The sequence below is a fragment of the Oncorhynchus masou genome, chromosome 10 (genome assembly GCF_036934945.1).
Source record: "Oncorhynchus masou masou isolate Uvic2021 chromosome 10, UVic_Omas_1.1, whole genome shotgun sequence".
Classification (NCBI taxonomy): Eukaryota; Metazoa; Chordata; class Actinopteri; order Salmoniformes; family Salmonidae; genus Oncorhynchus; species Oncorhynchus masou.
In genome coordinates, this window is record NC_088221.1 from 6,615,323 (window position 1) to 6,636,390 (window position 21,068).

The 21,068-nt window shown below is 40.6% G+C and overlaps 2 protein-coding genes across 3 annotated transcripts in view; both read right to left on the minus strand.

The window, feature by feature from the left end:
* Positions 1 to 4,530: 4,530 nt before the first annotated feature.
* Positions 4,531 to 11,622, minus strand: LOC135547081 (C-X-C chemokine receptor type 1-like). 2 transcript variants are annotated; one of them, XM_064975735.1, is made up of 3 exons: positions 11,541 to 11,622; positions 11,124 to 11,208; positions 4,531 to 10,794 (listed from the first exon to the last, which is right to left on the minus strand). In XM_064975735.1, exons 2-3 carry the CDS (start codon positions 11,137 to 11,139, stop codon positions 9,722 to 9,724), a joined length of 1,089 nt encoding a protein of 362 aa, XP_064831807.1. In that variant the 5' UTR covers positions 11,140 to 11,208; positions 11,541 to 11,622; the 3' UTR covers positions 4,531 to 9,721. The 2 variants fall into 2 exon arrangements, with proteins under 2 accessions (XP_064831807.1, XP_064831808.1); XM_064975736.1 differs by having other exon boundaries at positions 11,545 to 11,616.
* Positions 11,623 to 12,166: 544 nt separating this feature from the next.
* Positions 12,167 to 21,068, minus strand: part of nabp1a (nucleic acid binding protein 1a) — a 28,344-nt gene continuing 19,442 nt past the window's right edge. The window contains exon 6 of the mRNA XM_064975737.1: positions 12,167 to 16,793. Coding sequence (XP_064831809.1) covers positions 16,594 to 16,793 — 200 coding nt within the window. The 3' untranslated portion in view covers positions 12,167 to 16,593. The remainder of the gene's footprint in view (positions 16,794 to 21,068) is intronic.

Below are 21,068 nucleotides of genomic sequence, written 5' to 3' on the forward strand. Positions count from 1 at the left end.
CCCTTAGCTCCTGCCCTCTTGTCATTTTTAGACAACCATATGGTCTCCAGAACATGTTGGACAGTGCCACCATGAGGAGGGAGGAATGGGTTGAGAAAATATTTGATTTGTAGGTCAAATGCAAACTCACAAGCAACTTCACAAAAAATATTCAGGAGGGAAAGCAATATACTGTAGGCACTAGGCAGTCAAGATCTCAGTCCACACGGTATCATTAAATCAAAAGAAGCTAGGTATCTAATTTGTTTGAATACTTGTTCCTAAATTGATTCTCATGAGACAACTGTCAGGTACTCATTTACAAGTTTTAAGAGTTCATAACAGTGACTGAGTCTAATGTCAAGCCAGTAACGCAACTCGGTAACACTAAAGTTGAAAAAAATCTAGAAATTCTAATCAAGTGACAGCAAAACATTGGCAAAATCAGTAAGAGCCTTCTCCTTTTTCCAGATGAAATCTGTTTCGGGCTAAAAGGTATTAATAATTACCAGGATATGCTCTGCATGCAAAGACACATTCTAATCTAATCCAATCTGTAATATCAAACCCCTGTTGTTCTTATTTTAAACCGCAAGGTTTCAGTCTCAATCAGTTCAAATGAAGCCATGTTTTGTACTGTATGTACTAGTATGTTAAAAAGAGAGCATATTAAACTTGTTGTTCACGCATTACACTGCAGTGTGGTATTTATACACTTCAACATTTAATAAACAACTTTTTTTAATAAGACTTTACAGCATATAACTGCCCAACAACCTGATTATATCCAGTGGTGGCTCCTCGGAGGAGGAAGGGGACCATTCGCTTCAGAGTATTTCATAAAAATATATGTTTAATTTAAAAAGTAATCCTTTTCAGATAAAACTATACAGAATATATTCACGTCACCAAATAATTGATTAAAACACACTGTTTTGCAATGAAGGTCTTCAGTACTCTGTATGGTAGCACAGCACTCGGTACGGTAGCACAATGCAGCATGAACCGACAGGTTGTCCACCCAATCAAAGGATCTGAAAATGGAACTAGTACTGAAAGCATAAGCTACAGCTAGCTAGCACTGCAGTGCATAACATGTGGTGAATAGTTGACTATGAGAAAGAAAGACAATAGTTCAACAGTTTTGAACAAATACATTTCTTCCAAAATATGGGAGAAGCAAGAGAGAGCGATTGTCCTTTTTTTTTACAGTTTCACTTACTTACCTAGCAAATGCAGCTAGCTAGTTTAACCTACGCAAACACCCTGCTCAACCAGAGGGATGCTATGTTAGCTAGCTGGCTATGACTATCCAACACAACACTGGAACTATTCCAAGTCAAGGTAAGCTTTTGGTTTTAAGAATTTATTGCCACTGGGGCCCACCAGTTTCAGTGCTAAACTGCTCCCGGATCCGGGATCGTGACTAAAGCCTCAGGCTCATTAGCATAACGCAATGTTAACGATTTCTGAAAATCGCAAATAAAATGAAAATAATGCGCCTACTCTCAAGCTTAGCCTTTTCTTAACAACACTGTCATCTCAGATTTTCAAAATATGCTTTTGAACCATAGCAATTGACTAATTTGTGTAAGAGTATGCTAAGCTAGCTTAGCATTTTGAGTAGCATTTAGCACGCAACATTTTCACAAAAACCAGATAACCAAATAAATAAAATAATTTACCTTTGAAGAGCTTCGGATGTTTTCAATGAGGAGACTCTCAGTTACATAGCAAATGTGCAGTTTTTCCTGAAAGCGTCTGTGTGTAGGAGAAATCGCTCCGTTTTGTACATCACATTTGGCTACCGAAACAAACCCGAAAATTCAGTCACCTACAACGTAAAACTTTTTCCGAAATAACTCCATAATATCGACCGAAACATGGCAAACGTTGTTTGGAATCAATCCTCAAGGTGTTTTTTCACATATCTCTTCATTGATATATCGTTCGTGGAAGCCTGCATTCTTCTCTGAATTCTGTGGAAAAATACTTGCAGCTGACTTTTGCGCACCAATTTCGGCGCAGGACACCGGGCGGACACCTGGTAAATGTGGTCTCTTATGGTCAATCTTCCAATGATATGCCTACAAATACGTCCCAATGCTGCAGACACCTTGGGGAAACGACAGAAAGGGCAGACTTACTCCTCTCGCATTCACAGCCATAAGGAGACAATGGAAAACGGAGCCTCAAAAATCCTGCTAATTTCCTGGATGCCGTCTCATCTTGGTTTTGCCTGTAGCTCACGTTCTAGGGCACGCACAGAGAATATCTTTGCAGTTCTGGACACGTCAGAGTGTTTTCTTTCCAAAGCTACCAATTATATGCATAGTCGAGCATCTTTTTGTGACAAAATATTGCGCTTAAAACGGGCACGTCTTTTTATCCAAAAATGAAATGGCGCCCCCATAGCATCAAGAGGTTAATGACAATACACAGTAACATCACTGCATGATGGTTGCTGGTTTACTAACACGTTAGTTATATTAGCTATGTTGACTATGACGTTACTTTAGCTAATATGGTGACAACTACGTAGGCTGTGTGTAGTGGTTATGATATGGTTTGCCTTGGAAAGTTTTTGTGCCTGATCACATACAGCTGATATGCATTGAAGTCCACAAACGAAGGGAAAAGGTGTGTGGAGGAGAGCGTATAGATGCGAGAAGGAATACAACAAATTGGCTGCTATCAAACTGAACTGTGTTTACATGTGATCAGGGGGTGTATTCATTCCGCCAATTCTGTTGAAAGATGTTTCTTAAAAGGAAGCAAATGGAACGAAACAGAGATAAACATACCTGAATTTGTCCGATAGATACTATCGTTTGCAAGTGTTGGACAAATAATTATACCACAGATCAGCTAGATGCAGGCAAGAGTGTATTGAAAATGTCGCTGTCTGTCCTTTTCTCACTAGTCACCTCAAATCTTTCTCTCGACCTGTGTGCACATACATTGTAAACTTCCATTCATAGGCTAGGCTGTAGCAACCTCATGATGGGTATAGGGAAAATTTGAGGATCATGTAGTAGCCTAAACCTATCGCTGTTACATTGAACTGGGTGAATGGAATATGAATGACAGTCATCCAATATGCTGTAATAGATATAAAACCATGCTCATAAAGCAAATCCTCCCTCATCTTAAACAGCACTGACACAAACTATATTCATTATACAATTGCAAGATAAAATTAGTTTTTGCAAAGGCAAAAAAAAAAAGTGGTCACTCCTCTCCCAGGGCCTCACTTAAAAACGTTGTGTACGTACAACATATACTCCAAAACATGCATGCTCCAGTTCACACAAATTTGGCATTCATAAAAGCTTAACTTGCCGTGAGAATGTCCTTTCCTCCACGCAAACTTTAGACTATGCGTTCACACATTTTCTAGTGGTAAAAATATTGTATTGCAAGCAGGCAAGTAAGTATTTTGTACAAATGGGGGATATGATGACCAGCCTGGCTGAAGCAACAACACAGCAAAGAAAAGCTGACTCATTTGTCTGGAAAGGAGGCTGGTTGTTAATGCAATATTTGCTCAGAAATTGAGTGGACACATTAAGCCTCTCAAAGTGGTTTTGTCCTGATGGTTGAGACCTCGTTGTTTGGATATGAAAATCCATCAGTAGTAATGAAAGGGGGTGGTGCTCGTGGGTGTTTGACGGAGAAAGACAAAGAGCAGAACTAACTAGTAAAATCGCAGCCACCCGTCATTATCAACACATCGTGTTGAAAACAGCCTTTCCAGACTCTAAAGTCAGAACTTTGAGTTTAGTATCAGCACGACTATATGATGACACTTACTTTTACTAGTCTCCATAATCTGCTTCCTTCAACTAGGACTCCCTTATTCCCAAAAGGAATACCTTCTCAATCTACTACTTATACACACAGACCATTCTAAAAACATTCTGCTTTTACCTCTATTGCAAGGTTTAAAATAAACATAACTTTCTCCATATTGGAAGGCATTGTTTTCATTACCAATCTGTTGGATATTCACTTTCTGCTTCAATATTTATTAAAATGTCAATTTTAAGATTCATATGTAATGCTTTGGAGAGATCAATATGTATTAACTGGGTTGGCACTGTCTCAAACCCCAGTAGATGGAATGCTCTGTCCATAAGTCTCTACCTAACACTTTAAAAAGTTGAGTAGGTAAATACAGAAAATCATGTTCAACATTCATTAGTTCTATTTGACCGGGTATGGGGTTTATTTCAAAATGCATTACCAGGGAGGAGGATATAATCCAGGTGTTTATATTTGTATTGGTTAAGGGTAAGTCAAGTCCTGTACAATGCTTTAACCTTATACCTCAAATTATCCATATTACTCCAAATACTTTCCCCCCCACTTATGTATGTATGTCTACATGTGGTTGTGCAAGTTGTATATTATTATCTCAGATCATAATAACCTAATATAAATAACACCGGTTTTCCTTACCGACCCCCACTGGAAAGCGCCGCAGGCAGAATCAGATCATTCTGTTCTTGACGTTAAATTGTGAAAATCTTAACACGGGGACACTCAAAGTCAATCTTAAATCAATCATTGTTTATTGTCGCTGGAGAGGTTCCAACACATTTAATGCACCACAGTACACGTCAAACAGAAGCGCAACTTATGCAATCCCAGCAGTTGTCTTATATACGCCTATACACAGACAAGTTATATTTGCATAATTAATTAAAACATTACCGTTTTGTGTTTCATTCATGTGACCGATCAATACTGGTTCACAACATGTGACAGACCAATACCGCACAAAGGATTCCTCTCTATAAGATGAGACCTTAAGTGAGATATATTTTGCTCTTAAAACAAGGTCTTGGCGTACTGCCAAATTGCAGTTAATTATATTATCTAAAAAAAATGTAAATAAAAACTTACTGTGTCAATTTTCAAAAGCTACAAATGACTGGACACCTGTGCTAAACAATGCTACAACCATTACCTTCTAAACCACTAACAAGTAAGCTAACAATAGCTGAAACCCGCTGGCATTTAGCAAACCTACAGTTGAAGTCGGAAGTTTACATACACCTTAGCCAAATACATTTAAACTCAGGTTTCACAATTACTGACATTTAATCCTAGTCAAACTTAGGTCAGTTAGGATAACCACTTCACAAGAATGCGAAATGTAAGAATAATAGTAGAGAGAATGATTTATTTCAGCTTTTATATCTTTCATCACAATCCCAGTGGGTCAGAAGTTTACATACACTCAATTAGTATTTGGTAGAATTGCCTTTAAATTGTTTAACTTTAGGTCAAATGTTTTGGGTAGCCTTCAAAAAATAAATTTGGTGAATTCTGTCCCATTCCATCTGACAGAGCTGGTGTAACTGAGTCAGGTTTGTAGGGCTCTTTGCTCGCACACAATTTTTTCAGTTCCGCCCACAAATGTTCCATAGGATTGAGGTCAGGTCTTTGTGATGGCCACTCCAATACAATGCTTTTGTTGTCCAACTTTGGAAGTATGCTTGGGGTCATTGTCCATTTGGAAGACCCATTTGAGAGCAAGCATAAACTTCCTGACTGATGTCTTGAGATGTTGCTTCAATATATCCAAATAATTTGCATTCCTCATGAAGCTATCTATTTTGTGAAGTGTGCCAGTCCCTCCTGCAGCAAAGCACCCCCACGACATGATGCTGCCACCCCCATGCTTCACAGGTTTGGATGGTGTTCTTTGGCTTGCAAGCCTCCCCCTTTTTCCTCCAAACATAACGATGGCCATTATGGCCAAACAGTTCCATTTTTGTTTCATCAGACCAGAGGACATTTCTCCAAAAAGTACAATCCTTGTCCCCATGTGCAGTTGCAAACTATAGACTGCTTTTTTATGGCAGTGTTCATACTTGTGCATCTATACAAATAATAGTATGCGTGGTACCTTCAGATATTTGTAAATTGCTCCCAAGGATGAACCAGGCTACATTTTTTTCTCTGTGGTCTTGGCTGATTTCTTTTGATTTTCCCATGATGTCAAGCAACGAGACACTGCGTTTGAGGGTAGGCCTTGAAATACATCCACAGGTACAGCTCCAATTGACTCAAATGATGTCAATTAGCCCATGAGAATCTTCTAAAGCCATGATATCATTATCTGGAATTTTCCAAGATGTTTAAAGGTACAGTCAACTTAGTGATTGTAAACTTCTGACCCACTAGAATTGTGTTACAGTGAATAAATGAAATAATCTGTCTGTAAACAATTGTTGGAAAAATGACTTGTGTCATGCACAAAGTAGATGTCCTAACCGACTTTCCAAAACTATAGTTTGTTAACAAGAAATTTGTGGAGTGGTTGAAAATTGGATTGAACTTCCGACTTCAACTGTACATTTGGTTAGCATAAAGCTCATGAACTGTTGATATTTGTAAAAAATAAGTTTAACACATTTTAACGTCACATCGCATATATTTCTTGAACTAAACTACCTTCGTTCCTAGAAAATAAAACAAATAAGAGATAATACACTGTTGAAAAAAAGTACAAACAAGGTTTGGGTGCCATCTCATCCCTTCTCTTCCATGTAAACCATTAGAAAACCAGCCAACCTTCATTACTTACAATGGGGAACATACCAACAAGTTTTTCACTCGATTAAAACTCCCTCCTTTACACGTCACTAAACTCATGGACTATGTAATTAACCATGTTACCTCATTATATTGCACATTACATACCTGAATTAACAGGATAGAATGATGATGGAGAGACATTAGTGGTGTTCAGTAGTAGACATTCTACAAGATTGAAGAAGAAACCTCACGATCTTACTAACGCTCCCATTTGATGTCACAGCACTCATACATATTAATTTAAATGCAAATACCTAGGCGGCCTAAAAATTGACAAAGCATGGTCCCATAAAATAAAACAAAATAAAACTGCAAAAATATGACCACACATGTACGTCATAACACACTTAAACATAAGTTGCAGCCATTTGCAGTTAGTGAGAAGAGCGAAAATCTGTGTTTTATTTTATATAAAATGTTATATTTTATAATTCAATTATTTGTTTTTGAGTAGCCTAGACAATTTGCTGACAGTCAAGCATTAGGTTGGGGGGAAAGTCAATACAAAACATTAAATTACAAACATTCTACTGACAGGTCCACAACAATTTGGCATAATTTTCTTTTTCAGAAACATTCAGTCTTTTGCCAAATACAGCATAAGTTAATGCAAAAGATTAAAGCATTCTGCCAACACAGTAAATAGACTGGTAGCTTATGTTAAATATTTGACAGAATGGGTATAGGCTACAGTATTGCTGTGCAATAGGAGCAAAAGGTAATAGCCTATTTAACAAAAAATAGTTTGCCCCAGAGCCAATTATGTCGAATCAAAATAATTTGCAAAAAACAATCCGATTTCGACAGAAATATGGCTGAGACGCAAAGAAAGTTCAAGGAAAGGGGCTACAAGAATGATCAGATTAATTTTGCCATCGAGAAAATTCAAAACAAAACGAGACATGACCTTTTTCAAGGTCAGTCTCGCAAAAAGACGCATTCTTGCCTTCTAACTACCCGCTATTCAAAGTGCTCTGAACAAATTAAGGGAATTGTTCAAACATTGGCACATCCTACAATCCAATAGTCTCGGTAATGTGTTTTCGGACCTTCCCTTGGTCCTATTCTCACGGGGCAGAAAACTCAGAGACCAATCGGTAAACTCTGATTTACCACCAAGATATTCCTGAACGTCTATTTGCGCCCCTACTGGATGGAAATTACAAATGTAATGGCTGTGCTCAATGCAATGGCACTTATAAATGTAGATCCTTCAAACACCCACAAACAGGGAAATCGATCCCAATCAAAGGTGTAATTACGTGCTCCACTAAGGCAGTTATTTATCTCATAACTTGTCCTTGTGGTAAAAATTATGGAGGTAAAACAAAGCGCGAATTAAAAGTACGTATCTCAGAGCATCGTAGCACCATTAGGTGTAAAAACTTTACCTATTCAGTTGTGGCCTGCCTCCAAGAAGTGGGCCGCTCGATTTTGTCTCTGCGTTATATTGGCATCGAACATGTCACCCTCCCTAGGAGAGGGACATGCATTCATTTAAAGACCCTTGTGCCCTTCGGTCTCAACGTAGACTTTGATCTGAAGCCATTCTTGTGATTATTGTGACTTTGCCATTGTAATTGTTTGTAAACTTGTGTAGTGAAATTAATCTATGATCGTATGCTATCCATTTGTTCTTTGTATGACGTTTTAATATTTGATTATTAACCAATGATATTAGGCCACTCTTGGCCATGATTACAGACACCTGTGTCTTTTGACACTATATAAACGAGTCATCCCGCAGTGTTTGATTATACCCTGATGAAGACAGCTTGGCTGTCGAAACGTTGGTAATTACATTTTTGCATCTGAGCTCCTAAAGTGTGCATCTCTTTTATTTTCAAGTTTCCTACTCCGCTAGCCAGCACCTCGTCTTAATAGGTGTGCGTTTCTTTTTCTTCTAAATAGCCTATTTAATATCAGAGACTAAACCAAGGAAAGAGAAACATAATTTATTGATTAACAACATTTTGAACATTTTGTATACTGTAGAAGTTTGGGCTGTAGAATTTCACTTTTAAGATGTTTCTAATGTACAATCAATCAAGTGTTTGGCACCTGCTATATTTGATAGCATGCATATTTAGTTTTTTTAAAGTCACTAAATTATTAAAACATTCTGCCCACACCTCTACAGGAGTGTAATCAAAATTTGCTATTGCTCTTTCTTTTAGCAAAAAAAAGGTGCTATTGTCAACATAAAAAGGTGAATACACGCACGCAGTTTTATGAAAGGGCTGATTTATAACGGAAAATATGCATGGCGTCACCAAGTTTGTTATGTCAATATTTCGAAACAATGTTTATGAATAGAAAATAATGTCAGACCTCCTGGGATGCAGTGGTCTAGGGCACTGCATCGCAGGCTAGCTGTCCCACCAGAGACTATGGGTTCACGCCCAGGCTCTGTCGCAGCCGGCCGCGACCTGGAGGTTCGTGGGGCGACGCACAATTGACCTAGCGTCGTCCGGGTTAGGGAGGGTTTGGCCGGTAGGGATATCCTTGTCTCATCGCGCACCAGCGACTCCTGTGGTGGGCCCGGGCGCAGTGCACGCTAACCAAGGTCGCCAGGTGCACGGTGTTTCCTCCGACTCATTGGTGTGGCTGGCTTCTGGGTTGGATGCGCACTGTGTTAAGAAGCAGTGCGGCTTGTGTTTTGGAGGACGCATGGCTTTCGACCTTCGTCTCTCCCGAGCCTGTATGGGAGTTGTAGCGATGAGACAAGATAGTAATTACTAACAATTGGATACCATGAAAATTGGGGAGAAAAGGGTAAAATTAAAAAATATATATATATATATAAAAATGAATGTCATGGACCTTGCTTCCGTAGGCCTGTTACTATACCCCACAAAATGGTACAGATTTATTGGAGCAGTGTTTGCCTCCATGCTGGGAGACATGCGCTCAAAACCCGCCAGGGGCGATACACTTCCATTTCACGAAACAAAAAAAATTGATGTATTATTGTATTAACTCAATGCATGTAAAGTAAGAAGGCTGTTTTAAAAGTCCAGTTTGTTGACATTTATGTGGGCGTATTCCTGCACACCCACAGCATAGCAACGGAGTCCTCATCATGACTCATTGATTCTTCTTATAATCAGGGGTAAAAACACACATTTTAAGATCACATGAATGTGGAGGTGGCCTCTGAGGTCTGAGAGAAGTATCTGCTGGCCCTGGTCAACGACGCTCGCTGCTCCATCACACCCACTTTCTGGAGCAGCCTCCTCCTAAACTTCTCCCCGACAAAGGCATAGAGAACCGGGTTGACGCAGCTGTGCAGCAGGCCCAGACTCTGGGTGGCGAGCATGGCTGTGTCCACAGCGTTCCTCTCTCGGCACCCATACCGCACCACTTTTGCCCGGAATAGGGTGTCCGCCATCACAGCCAGGTGGTAGGGCATCCAGCAAAGCAGAAAGGCCAAAACCAGTGCAACAATCACCCTCATGGCCCTGTTCCTCTGGAAACCGCCCCGGGTCCGCAGGAGTCGAGCCACAATCACACCATAGCACACCACCATAACTGTTAAAGGGAGTAGAAACCCTAACATGTGCCCGAGAACCCGTATGACCAGCCGCCAAGCCTCAGAGCTGCCTGGGTCGTAACTCTCGGCGCATGTCATCCTCTCTGTGCTGGGTAAGAAGACGACATGGTTCAAGAGACCGGGCAGGGACAGCAGGCCACCCACGAGCCAGACAGTGGCACAGGTGCCCCAGCTGAACTCTTGGCGATGAGCAGCCTTGGATGCCTCCATGGCTCGCACGATCACCAGGTAACGGTCTACGCTGATGCAGGTCAAAAACAGGATGCTGGCATTGAAGCTGACCTCCTGAAAGACACTGACTAGTTTGCACATGGCGTCCCCAAAGACCCAGCCCACGGTGACAGAAACGGCCCAGAAAGGGAGGGTGAGAGCCAACAGGAAGTCGGCCACAGCCAGGTGGAGGAGGTATAAGTCAGAGGGAGACAGAGGCTGCTTGCTGGAGGCTATCACCAGCCCCACCACCATATTCCCAGGAATGGCCAAGAGCAAGATGAGGACGTATAAGGCACATAAGACGACTGTCACACCGGAGGAAATGGGGGAAGTATTGCAGGTTAGGGTGTTTTCGTCAAGCTCATAAGTTGTGTTGAAGTCAGTGTAGTTGAAGTATTCACCAAAGTCCTCCACAATCAAAAGGTATGAGATATTTGGGTCTGAAAAGAAGATCAGACTTGTTTTGTTGGTAAACGGTTACACTTTCTTGAATCAAAATGGATAGTATAGAAAAATAGTAAATGGACAATTTATTTTCAAAATACATTGGTATAGTGTCTGCACAGTTTGGTTTCCTCAAAAAGGTATTACAGCAATACCCCTTATGGTAATACTTGACAAGGAATCAGTATTACCTAATTTTATGAATCAAAATGAGCCTGTGTGAATAACAACAACCAATGTGTTGTAGAAAAAAAATAAAATGCACATTCAAATATAAAAAATAAAAAAATGTATCATGTTGTAGGAATGAACTAAATGACTTTACCTGCCATTGTGACCATGTCTTGCTTTGTCGACGAACAGATACCACAAGTCGCATCCCCACGTCTAATGAATTAGTGACGAGATCTCTGTTGAAACCAGCGTTATTGTAAATTACATGTGACAAAAGCCTTTTCTAGATATAACAGTATAGAAAAATAGTAAGAGCTAAATGGACAATTTATTTTCTCTTTTGGCAAAATACATTGGTATAGTGTCTGCACAGTTTGGTTTCCTCAAAAAGGTATTACAGCAATACCCCTTATGGTAATACTTGACAAGGAATCAGTATTACCTAATTTTATGAATCAAAATGAGCCTGTGTGAATAACAACAACCAATGTGTTGTAAAAAAAATGCACATTCAAATATAAACTGAAAAAGTATGTGTCATGTTGTAGGAATGAACTGAATGACTTACCTACCATTGTGACCATGTCTTGGTTTGTCGACGAACAGATATCACAAATCGCATCCCCACCCCACCCCACACAGGAAACGTCAAATTTACTTCTGACGAGATCTGTTGAAACCAGCGTTACTGTAAATTACATGTGACAAGAGCCTTTTCTAGATATAACTAAGACGTAATCCCAAAAGTTATTATTTATCATGAGGGCCATAAACTATAACTAGTAATGCTGCATGCTCCAAGACAAATCTCAACTTTCTGGTAAAAATAGTTATACATTGCTGAGGTGTAGTTACTTTTGAGGACACAAGCTGAAGTACACAGTACATTATGATAAAATTAAAAATATATATTATGACACCCACCTACAAGTACAAATTACCTCAACTAACCTGTACCCCCGCACACTGACTCGTTACCGGTGCCCCTTGTATATAGCCTCGTTATTGTTATTCTTAGTGTTACTTTTTATTATTACTTCTTATTTTAGTCTACTTGGTAAATATTTGAACTCTTCTTGAACTGCACTGTTGGTTAAGGGCTTGTAAGTAAGCATTTCATGGTAAAGTCTACACTTGTTGTATTTGGCACATGACAAATAAAGTTAGATTTGATTTGAAATCAATCCATGAATCTGCTAGAGCAGGGATCAGCACTCTTTATTATTTCACAATATACAACGCACAAGGCAGGATCACGATACAAATACTAGCCGACCTGACGACACTAACATACAATATAACTATTTACATACTGTCAGGAGTCAATTATTTGAGTGCACAATGACATTTACAGAAAGGAAGTAGAGTTTACAATACAAAGGGATCGGCACCTTTGATGGGGGCGGGGGCCACAAAAGAAATCTAAGTCATCATGAGGGGCCGCAGTGGCTCGTGGGTATTCATACCCACACATGCCGTCACAGCTGGCCCGATCCTTTTGGGGGCCATAAGCGAAATTTTGTTGGGGGTGCCCACCCCCACCTTACGGGCAGAACTTTTTAAGATGCCCCCCGACAGGAATTTTTTGGTTAATTCTACACATTTTTCCATGGGGCATAGAGAAGATTTTGCAATATTATATTCACTTTGAAAATTATATTAATTTTGCATTGGGACGAAGAGAAATATTTGCAGTTTTTAAACTTATATCTGAGTAAGGGTGACTAACAAAATCAATGGGGCCCCCCAGTCAGTAATTCGACCATGATTACTAGAAATTTTGATTGATAAATTAGTCTAGCGGCCATCTATCTAAAAAATAAAATAAGAATGTTGACATGGGCTAATTGAGTGACTGACGAGAGAAACTGCACCCTGTCTGTGTATTCTACTATTCTAACTCTCAACAGTAAATTGAGACCCGGACTGAGTTCCCAAATTTAACATTAAAAATGTATTGAAACTGAACCACGGGCCACCAGTTGCCCATCCCTGTGCTAGTGTATCAAAATCACGCTCTTCTGCTGTGCTAGGATCTAAGGATTTCAGGCATGTGCTTTGTCAACGGCGGCGATGGAGAATTCAGCCAGAAGACAATGGACAGTCGGAAGAGCTAATGAAATGGTGGGCGGGACATCCCAAATTAAAGTGGTGCCAGATTTCACAGCCTGAGTCACAAAGGTCAAAGAGATGTTGACATGCCAGTCGGGGGAACTTTGAAATTTGGAGTTCCCCGACTAGGAAACTCTGAAATTTCTGGATTGCTAAATTGGCTGAATGCAGCAACAGTACTGCTACAACAAGTCTGACTAGCACATGAACGTGGCAATACTCCAGACTCCGTGAGAACTAGGGCTATTGCTGAATGGCAGTCATTTTGATCTACGGCATCCACAGATCGATTTAAAAGCAAAAATTACAGATAGCAGAACTTTGCTAGTCCTCTTCAGGGGCCTTTACATCCATGAGGTTAATTAAATGTAGCAATATCATATTGTCACTCAAATTCAAAACATTGGTTGAACAAGTCTTTTCCATTAATTTGAGGTAGATCATGCAAATTTCCCTTAATTACTATCCATTCAACAGATATTGTAGAATGACTGAAGAGCACCTTTGAGGCTACATAAATATTTTAAACATTGGTTTGGAGTGTACTATTCCTTTAAGGCTCATTAATTTAAGTGATCATGTACTATAACACTGATGTAAGTTGTTACTTTTTTTTTTTTTTACTACCTGAAGGGAAATTACACTGAAAACTCTCCAGTCACGACCAGACCACTTTGTTTTTCTAAAAATGTTCAACCACTCACCTTGTCACCAGAAAAGTAACTGGTCACAATAATACTAAAAGTGAAACAGAAAATAACCGTAAGAGAATAACCATTATTAGGAAGATTAAACATTATATGGCATGCACATGTGCGAGGTAATGTTTATCTTATTTCAAAGCGTACATTTGTTTTCAAGCATCTGAGAGCAGAAAATGACTCCAAGGACACAATTCTTACAGTCTAATCACCAGCTGTATCTCCACACTTCCACTTGCATTGTGATCAACTTTTACCACCCAGGATTTAGTTCATACATGTACAAAAGAAACACATGCACACTCACTTTTAGGAGCACATTTCATAACATACCAAAGACATATTACAAAAATATTGTGCTGTTGTCCTCTGTCAAAGTGTCTGATGCACTGTATATTTATTCAATCAACAATTTGTCTAGGAAATATTTTATACATTTCAAACTATAAAGCTCACATACCCAACAACTGAGTAAGCACTCACTGTATTCCATTGCTTATTTTTATATGAGCCAGTTTCCAGACACAGATTAAGCCTAGTCGTGAGCAAAAATGCATGCTCAATGAGTCTTCATTTAAAAAGTGCTTTTTGGTAAAGGAATAGGCTTTATCTGAGTCTGGGAAACGAGCCCTATTTTGGAATATCAAAGAGTAGATAACCATTTTATTTTTACAAATGTTAATTAATATCCAGAATAGCCTGAAGCCATTTTTCTTTTGAGAAACGTGACAGTGCCTATCAGTGAGTGCAGGAAAAATTCTCATAGGCCAAAGCCTTCCCTGTCTGTGGTCAGAGGTGCTTTGTGAAACATAGGATATGAGGCCATGTGTGTTTAGTCTCTTGCAATGCATGTTTACAAAATAAGTTTCAAAACAGACCACTGGGGTAAAATAAGGAAAGTACAAATTGTCATCATACTGCATCTTTTCTCACAATATTAACTAACCATATTCAATGGGCCAGAATAACTCATATGGGACTTGTCTCTTAACAAGTGTCTAGATCTCTGAATGAGCTTCTGTTATTGTGGCTAGAAGCAAACATACTTAATGGTTAACACATTTGGAATGCATTTTTATATATCTGCTTATAAATTACTTGAACATATGTAGGCCTTCTGAAGGCTTTGTTTAGTTCAGACTATTGCCAAAACTGCACTATGAAACAATGAGGTCATTCCAACTGGACTTGGGAAATAAGATTGCAAAGCATGGATTATAAACTTTGATCATAACAATCTAATTGAAGGGTACAATATGGCACAGACGACTACCAAAAAAGCACTACTTGTTTGTTTTTTTAAGCAGCAGCCCAAATTATCCCAGTAAGGCACGTGTCAAACTCATTCCACACAGGGCCGAGTGTCTGTGCTTTTTGCTCTTGATCAAATATGGTCACTGATTAGTAAGGCACTCCTCTCACCTGGTTGACTAGGTCTTAACAAAAAACAGCAGACTCTTGGCCCTTCATTGAAAGAGTTTCCTGCGCAAGGCATGCCAAGAACTTGAGTGGATGGGCACTGTATAATGGTGGTATATAAATAAACACCACATGACAGATCTTCAAGATGTCTCTCTACTTGAGGGCAGTTGGGTGATCCGTGGAGGTTATTCAATAGGTTTCAACATTTTAAGTGTTTCAGATAGACATATAGGGACAGTTTCCTGGACAGAGATTAAGCCTAGTCCTAGACTAAAATACTTCCCATTTGGAATCTCCATTGAGTATAATTTTTGGTCCTAGACTACGTTTAACCTGTCTGGGAAACCGCCCCACAGGGTAGACATGCAACAAGGTAAATATTTCCTCCTACTGAATAAGCCTCAGGACTATCGATTAAAGTTAAGGATATTAGCCTTATGGCTAGTTTTGACATATCAGAAACGCTGTCTTTCATTGGAAATGTGTTCATGTGATAAAACAGATTAAATGTATCTTGATTAAAGTCTTGATTAAAGTTGTTTGACAGAATGAGGAACATAGCTAGAGTTAAATGTGACAATATTATTTATTGCACTCATTAGCTACTTCACCATCTATCTCAGAGATGAAACAGAAATCAAAATGTCAGTAAAATATATTTGGGTGAACCTCTTAAGTGTTCCCACCTAACAAATGTATTGTTCATAACTGGACAGCAAATAAACTAGTCTTCAAGAAAACTGTAGCCACTCAACTAAATCTAATTGACCTACCGTTAAAAATCAAACTATCACCTTTCTTTTCAGTCACTTTTGATATGTTTTGGTTGAGAAGGGAGTTGTGATCCTTCCAAGGGGGGTTTTGTTAGTTAATTCTGTACAAAAAGTTGTTTCGCCTACGTAAGGCTTTCCCCATCAGCAGTAATCTGTTAATCAAATTAGTGATGCATTCACTTTGACTTAAAGAGAAGAAAGTGCATCTAGTGGTCAAGTAGGGTGTATAGTTTCAGCCAACAAGATGGGCGAGAGGGAGGCACAGGGAGAGTTGTCAATAACATTGGCACAAAATTGGCAATTATGGTGGTGGAAGTGGGTAAACTTACTTTATGTCCAGAGCTTTGCAAGTCCTGCTACTGTGTTCATGTTTAGGTCACAATTATTCAGTGAGGTGCTTTATGCAATTGACAGCATAACCAACAAAGATTAGCTCAACTAGAGAAAGACAACATCACCTAGGTTAACCAGTATAAGCTGCAGATCAGAAACTAGTCTTTTTCAGTGATAATGTTGTGAATGCCAGGTTTGGCTTGTTCAAAAGGTAGATGGAAAGGAGAGAGTGAGGGGGTGGGGTTAAGAGGTCGGGAGAAAGATGTCCCTAATGCCAGTTTCATCTCTTGGCACGCCGGGGGTCCCTGCCATTGCTAATAGTGACCGAAGGCTTGGGGGCACTGGGAGGTCCCACAGCGGACATTGGAGGAGCTGCGCTGCCAGGGGAACGGCCGTTAGTCCGCCCCACACCCCCAAAGACAGGGTCACGAGGAGTGGAGGGAGAACTGTTGTTGACAAATGGTATCATGGCACCGTTACCTGTGGGAAGAGAAGGGATGGGCAAAAATGCTAAGAACAGCAGTCATGATCAACTGTATATATCACATAGGAGGGGAAACATGTGTCAGAGTTCATTTAATCAAATATAGCAGACTACCGCTTTCTTAATCCTTTGAATGGACATGGCAACGAGATTAGCATCATGGACCAAACATACAAAATGCATGAGTCCACTATGCTTAGATAACAGTAGCACCAATTTAATAAAGATGTGTGAGACTGCCATTCAGAAACCCAAACTAACAATTCCAGTTAAACATGGACATACACTATATAGAGGAATTAGACTGGAGCAGTGTAAACGTGTTCCCTGGAGTGATGAATCACGCTTCACCATCTGGCAGTCCACGATGAATCTGGGTTTGGCGGATGTCAGGAGAACGCCAACTGCCCAAATGCATAGCACCAACTGCAAAGTCTGCTGGATGAGGAATAATGGTCTGGGGCTGGTTTTTTTATGGTTTGGGCTAGACGCCTTAGTTTCAGGGAAGAGAAATCTTACATTCTAGAGGATTATGTTCTTCCAACTTTGTGGCAACAGTTTAGGGAATGCTCTTTCCTGTTTCAGCATGACATTGCCCCTGTGCATAAATTGAGGTCCAGAAAAAGTTTGTCAAGATGTGTGGAAGAACTTGACTGGCCTGCACAGAGCCCGGACCTCAACCCCATTGAACACCTTTGGGATGAATTGGAACGCCGACTGAGCCAGTCCTAATCGCCCAACATCAGGCCCGACCTCACTAACGCTCGTGGCTGAATGGAAGCAAGTCCCCGCAGCAATGTTCCAACATCTAGCGGAAAACCTTCCCAGAAGAGTGGAGGCTGTTATAGTAGCATAGGGGTTAACCAACTCCATATTGATGTCCATGATTTTGGAATGAGATGTTCGATGAGCAGGTGTCCACATACTTGGTCATATAGTGAACATGCAAATGCCAAAGCATCGGAAACACTAGAGTAAATGAGGGATACAAAGTAGGTTGAAATCTATTATTTTCCAGAGTCTGACTCCAGCAGATGACTTCACACACAGACATTGTAAGACATAGGAAATGAGACAAGATATCGAATGGTGCATTACCGCCACCAACAGCACAGGCGATGAAATTAGGTTGGTTAAATCCAAAACTTTAAGTACCAGGGTTGCCTACCCCTGAAACCCGTACTTGCGAGCAGCACGCTTGCAGTCAGTGAGTGTCCAGCGTTGTACGAGCTAGCTGCACACGCAACAGTGGTTAACATAACGCCCTGGACCAGAGCTAGTGTGCATAACACACCAACGCCTAGGAACAAAGTTAATGGCCGTGTTGGAGAGCATCAAAACCGTGATGCATCAAGGGTAAATTGTGACTGACTGAACTAGAAATACTATTGAGTAGTTATTTAGGATGCAATTTGTAGAGCAGACAGTCGACTGACTCAGTTGATAAAAGTACTCATTTCGGATGGTATTTGAAGTTAGCAGACCACAAGGAGTCAGTGTGCATAATCTGCAGCTGGATAAGCTAAAATATGGAATTGTTTTAAGATGGTCATGCCACGCATTTAGCTTAAACATTATTGACTTTTGAATGTTTGCTATTAGCCCATAGAAATGCTTTGAATAACAGATTCACCACATGTAACAGATCGTTTTTTTCTTTTTTTTCTTGGGGGGAGGGGGGGGGGTTCTGAAGTGTTTGTCCTACATCTGAGAAATAAAAGATCAGGAAACTTTTATTTAACCCCTTATTCTAGGCACTAAACAATCTCCACCTTCAGACAAGTCCCGGGAAACTTGTGGGGGTGCGTAGAGCAACCCCATCATGTTCGTGAGAGTCATCTTTCCACAGAGGGGGTCATAATAGTTTGTAGGCCAAACCGTTCTGAAGCTTTAGACGTTTGTGAGAAGACAGATTTTTGGGATGTTTTATGGTCTGACAAAGAACAGCTCTAGCTCTGCCACCTTTCACCGCAGATACAGAAGGGCGATTTGAACAGATGCAGTGGATTGAGACAGCCCATGCAAAAAAAACATCTCTAGACTAGACAGATTTTGATGGGGATGTTTTTATGTTAATTAAATTTCCACAGGGCCACAGGAATTGTAGGAGAAAGGTTAAGACACGGTTGGTTCCCTATATTTTGGCAGTTACTTGTAGGTGGCCTAATTTGGCAATAGCAAAAAGAAGTTCAAAAACAAGTATGACCATGTACATTGACATGCCTGACCCATTAAGGCACTGCATGTAGATCAGAGAGGATTTGATGGGTATAAGCAACACAAAACGCATAAACTCAGCAAATAAAGAAAAGTACTCACTCAACTGTATTTATTTTCAGCAAACTTAACGTGTAAATATTTGTATGAAAACAAGATTCAACAACAGTCAAACTGAACAAGTTCCACAGACGTGGTATAATGTGTCCCCGAACAAGGGGGGGGGGGGGGTCAAAATCAAAAGTCAGTGAGTATCTGGAGTGGCCACCAGCTGCATTAAGTACTGCAGTGCATCTCATGGACTGCACCAGATGTGCAAGTTCTTGCTGTGAGATGTTACCCCACTCTTCCACCAAGGCACCTGCAAGTTCCCGGACATTTCTGGGGGGAATGGCCCTAGCCCTCACCCTCCGATCCAACAGGTCCCAGAACGAGCAGTATGGCTGGTGTCATTGTCATGCTGGGGGGTCATGTCAGGATGAGCCTGCAGGAAGGGTACCACATGGGGGAGGATGCCTTCCCTGTAACAGTGTTGAGATTGCCTGCAATGACAAGCTCAGTCCGATGATGCTGTGACACACCGCCCCAGACCATGAAGGACCCTCCACCTCCAAATCAATCCCGCTCCAGAGTACAGGTCTCGGTGGAACGCTCATTCCTTTGATGATAAAGCGCAAATCCGACCAGCACCCCTGGTGAGATAAAACCACAACGTCAGTGAAGAGCACTTTTTGCCAGTCCTGTCTGGTCCAGTGGCGGTGGGTTTGTGCCCATAGGCGACGTTGTTGCCGGTGATGTCTGGTGAGGACCTGCCTTACAACAGGCCTACAAGCCCTCAGTCCAGCCTCTGTCTATTGTGGACAGACTGAGCACTGATGGAGGGATTGTGTGTTCCTGGTGTAACTCGGGCAGTTGTTGTCATCCTGTACCTGTCACGCAGGTGTGATGTTTGGATGTACCGATCCTGTGCAGGTGTTGTTAAATGTGGTCTGCAACTGCGAGGATGATCAGCTGTCTGTCCTGTCTCCCTATAGCGCTGTCTTCTGCGTCTCACAGTACGGACATTGCAATTTATTGTCCTGGCCACATATGCAGTCCTCATGCCTCCTTGCAGCATGTCGAAGGCACGTTCACGCAGATGAGCAGGGACCCTGGGCATCTTTCTTTTGGTGTTTTTCAGAGCCAGTAGAAAGGCCTATTTAGTGTCCTAAACGTTCATAACTGACCTTAATTGCCTACCGTCTGTAAACTGTTAGTGTCTAAACGACCGTTCCACAGGTGCATGTTCATTAATTGTTTATGGTTGGAAGCATTGGAAACAGTGTTTAAACCCTTTACAATGAATATCTGAGAAGTTATTGGATTTTTACAAATTATCTTTGAAAGACAGGGTCCTGAAAAAGAGAGGTTTCTTTTTTTGCTGAGTTTAGAACTAAGCTAGTTAGAATATTTTTTACATTAATTTTATGGAATGAATACATGTTTCTGAACAATCAAATCAGGCTTTTGTTGACAATATACCAGAGAACAGTGCACCCGCCAAACCTGCTCACATGGTGGGCCGTCACCTGGTTTACTCTGTACACACAAAGGCCGCAAAAACAAGTGAAAGTGTGTCAATTTAAAGCAACCTCTATCCCTCAACATTTTCTGGATGACTGGACGAAGCAGAATGCAACCCCACAAACAGAGAAAAGAGCAGCATTACATTTCTCACCTCGTAGGTCATCGATTCCACTGCGCAAAACGGAATAGAAAACGCCCATTCTCCACAGTTGTCAAAGCAGGTTCTACTTTAAATAGCACAACACGAATGCTTCTGCCACAGTTGTGTGTACAAAGGGTCTATCTAATCAAACAGAACTAATACCTCACCCATTGATAGGTTAGGTATACTTTATTTTAGCCATATTGCTTATCCCCATCAAATACTTTCATCTACACTGGGGATAGGGGCTAGATGTTTCTGGACTGGGCCTGGACCTCAACTAGCCTGGAAATCTAGACTGATTTCAGTTGTTATATATGAACCAATTAGTGAAATTAAAGTGTGA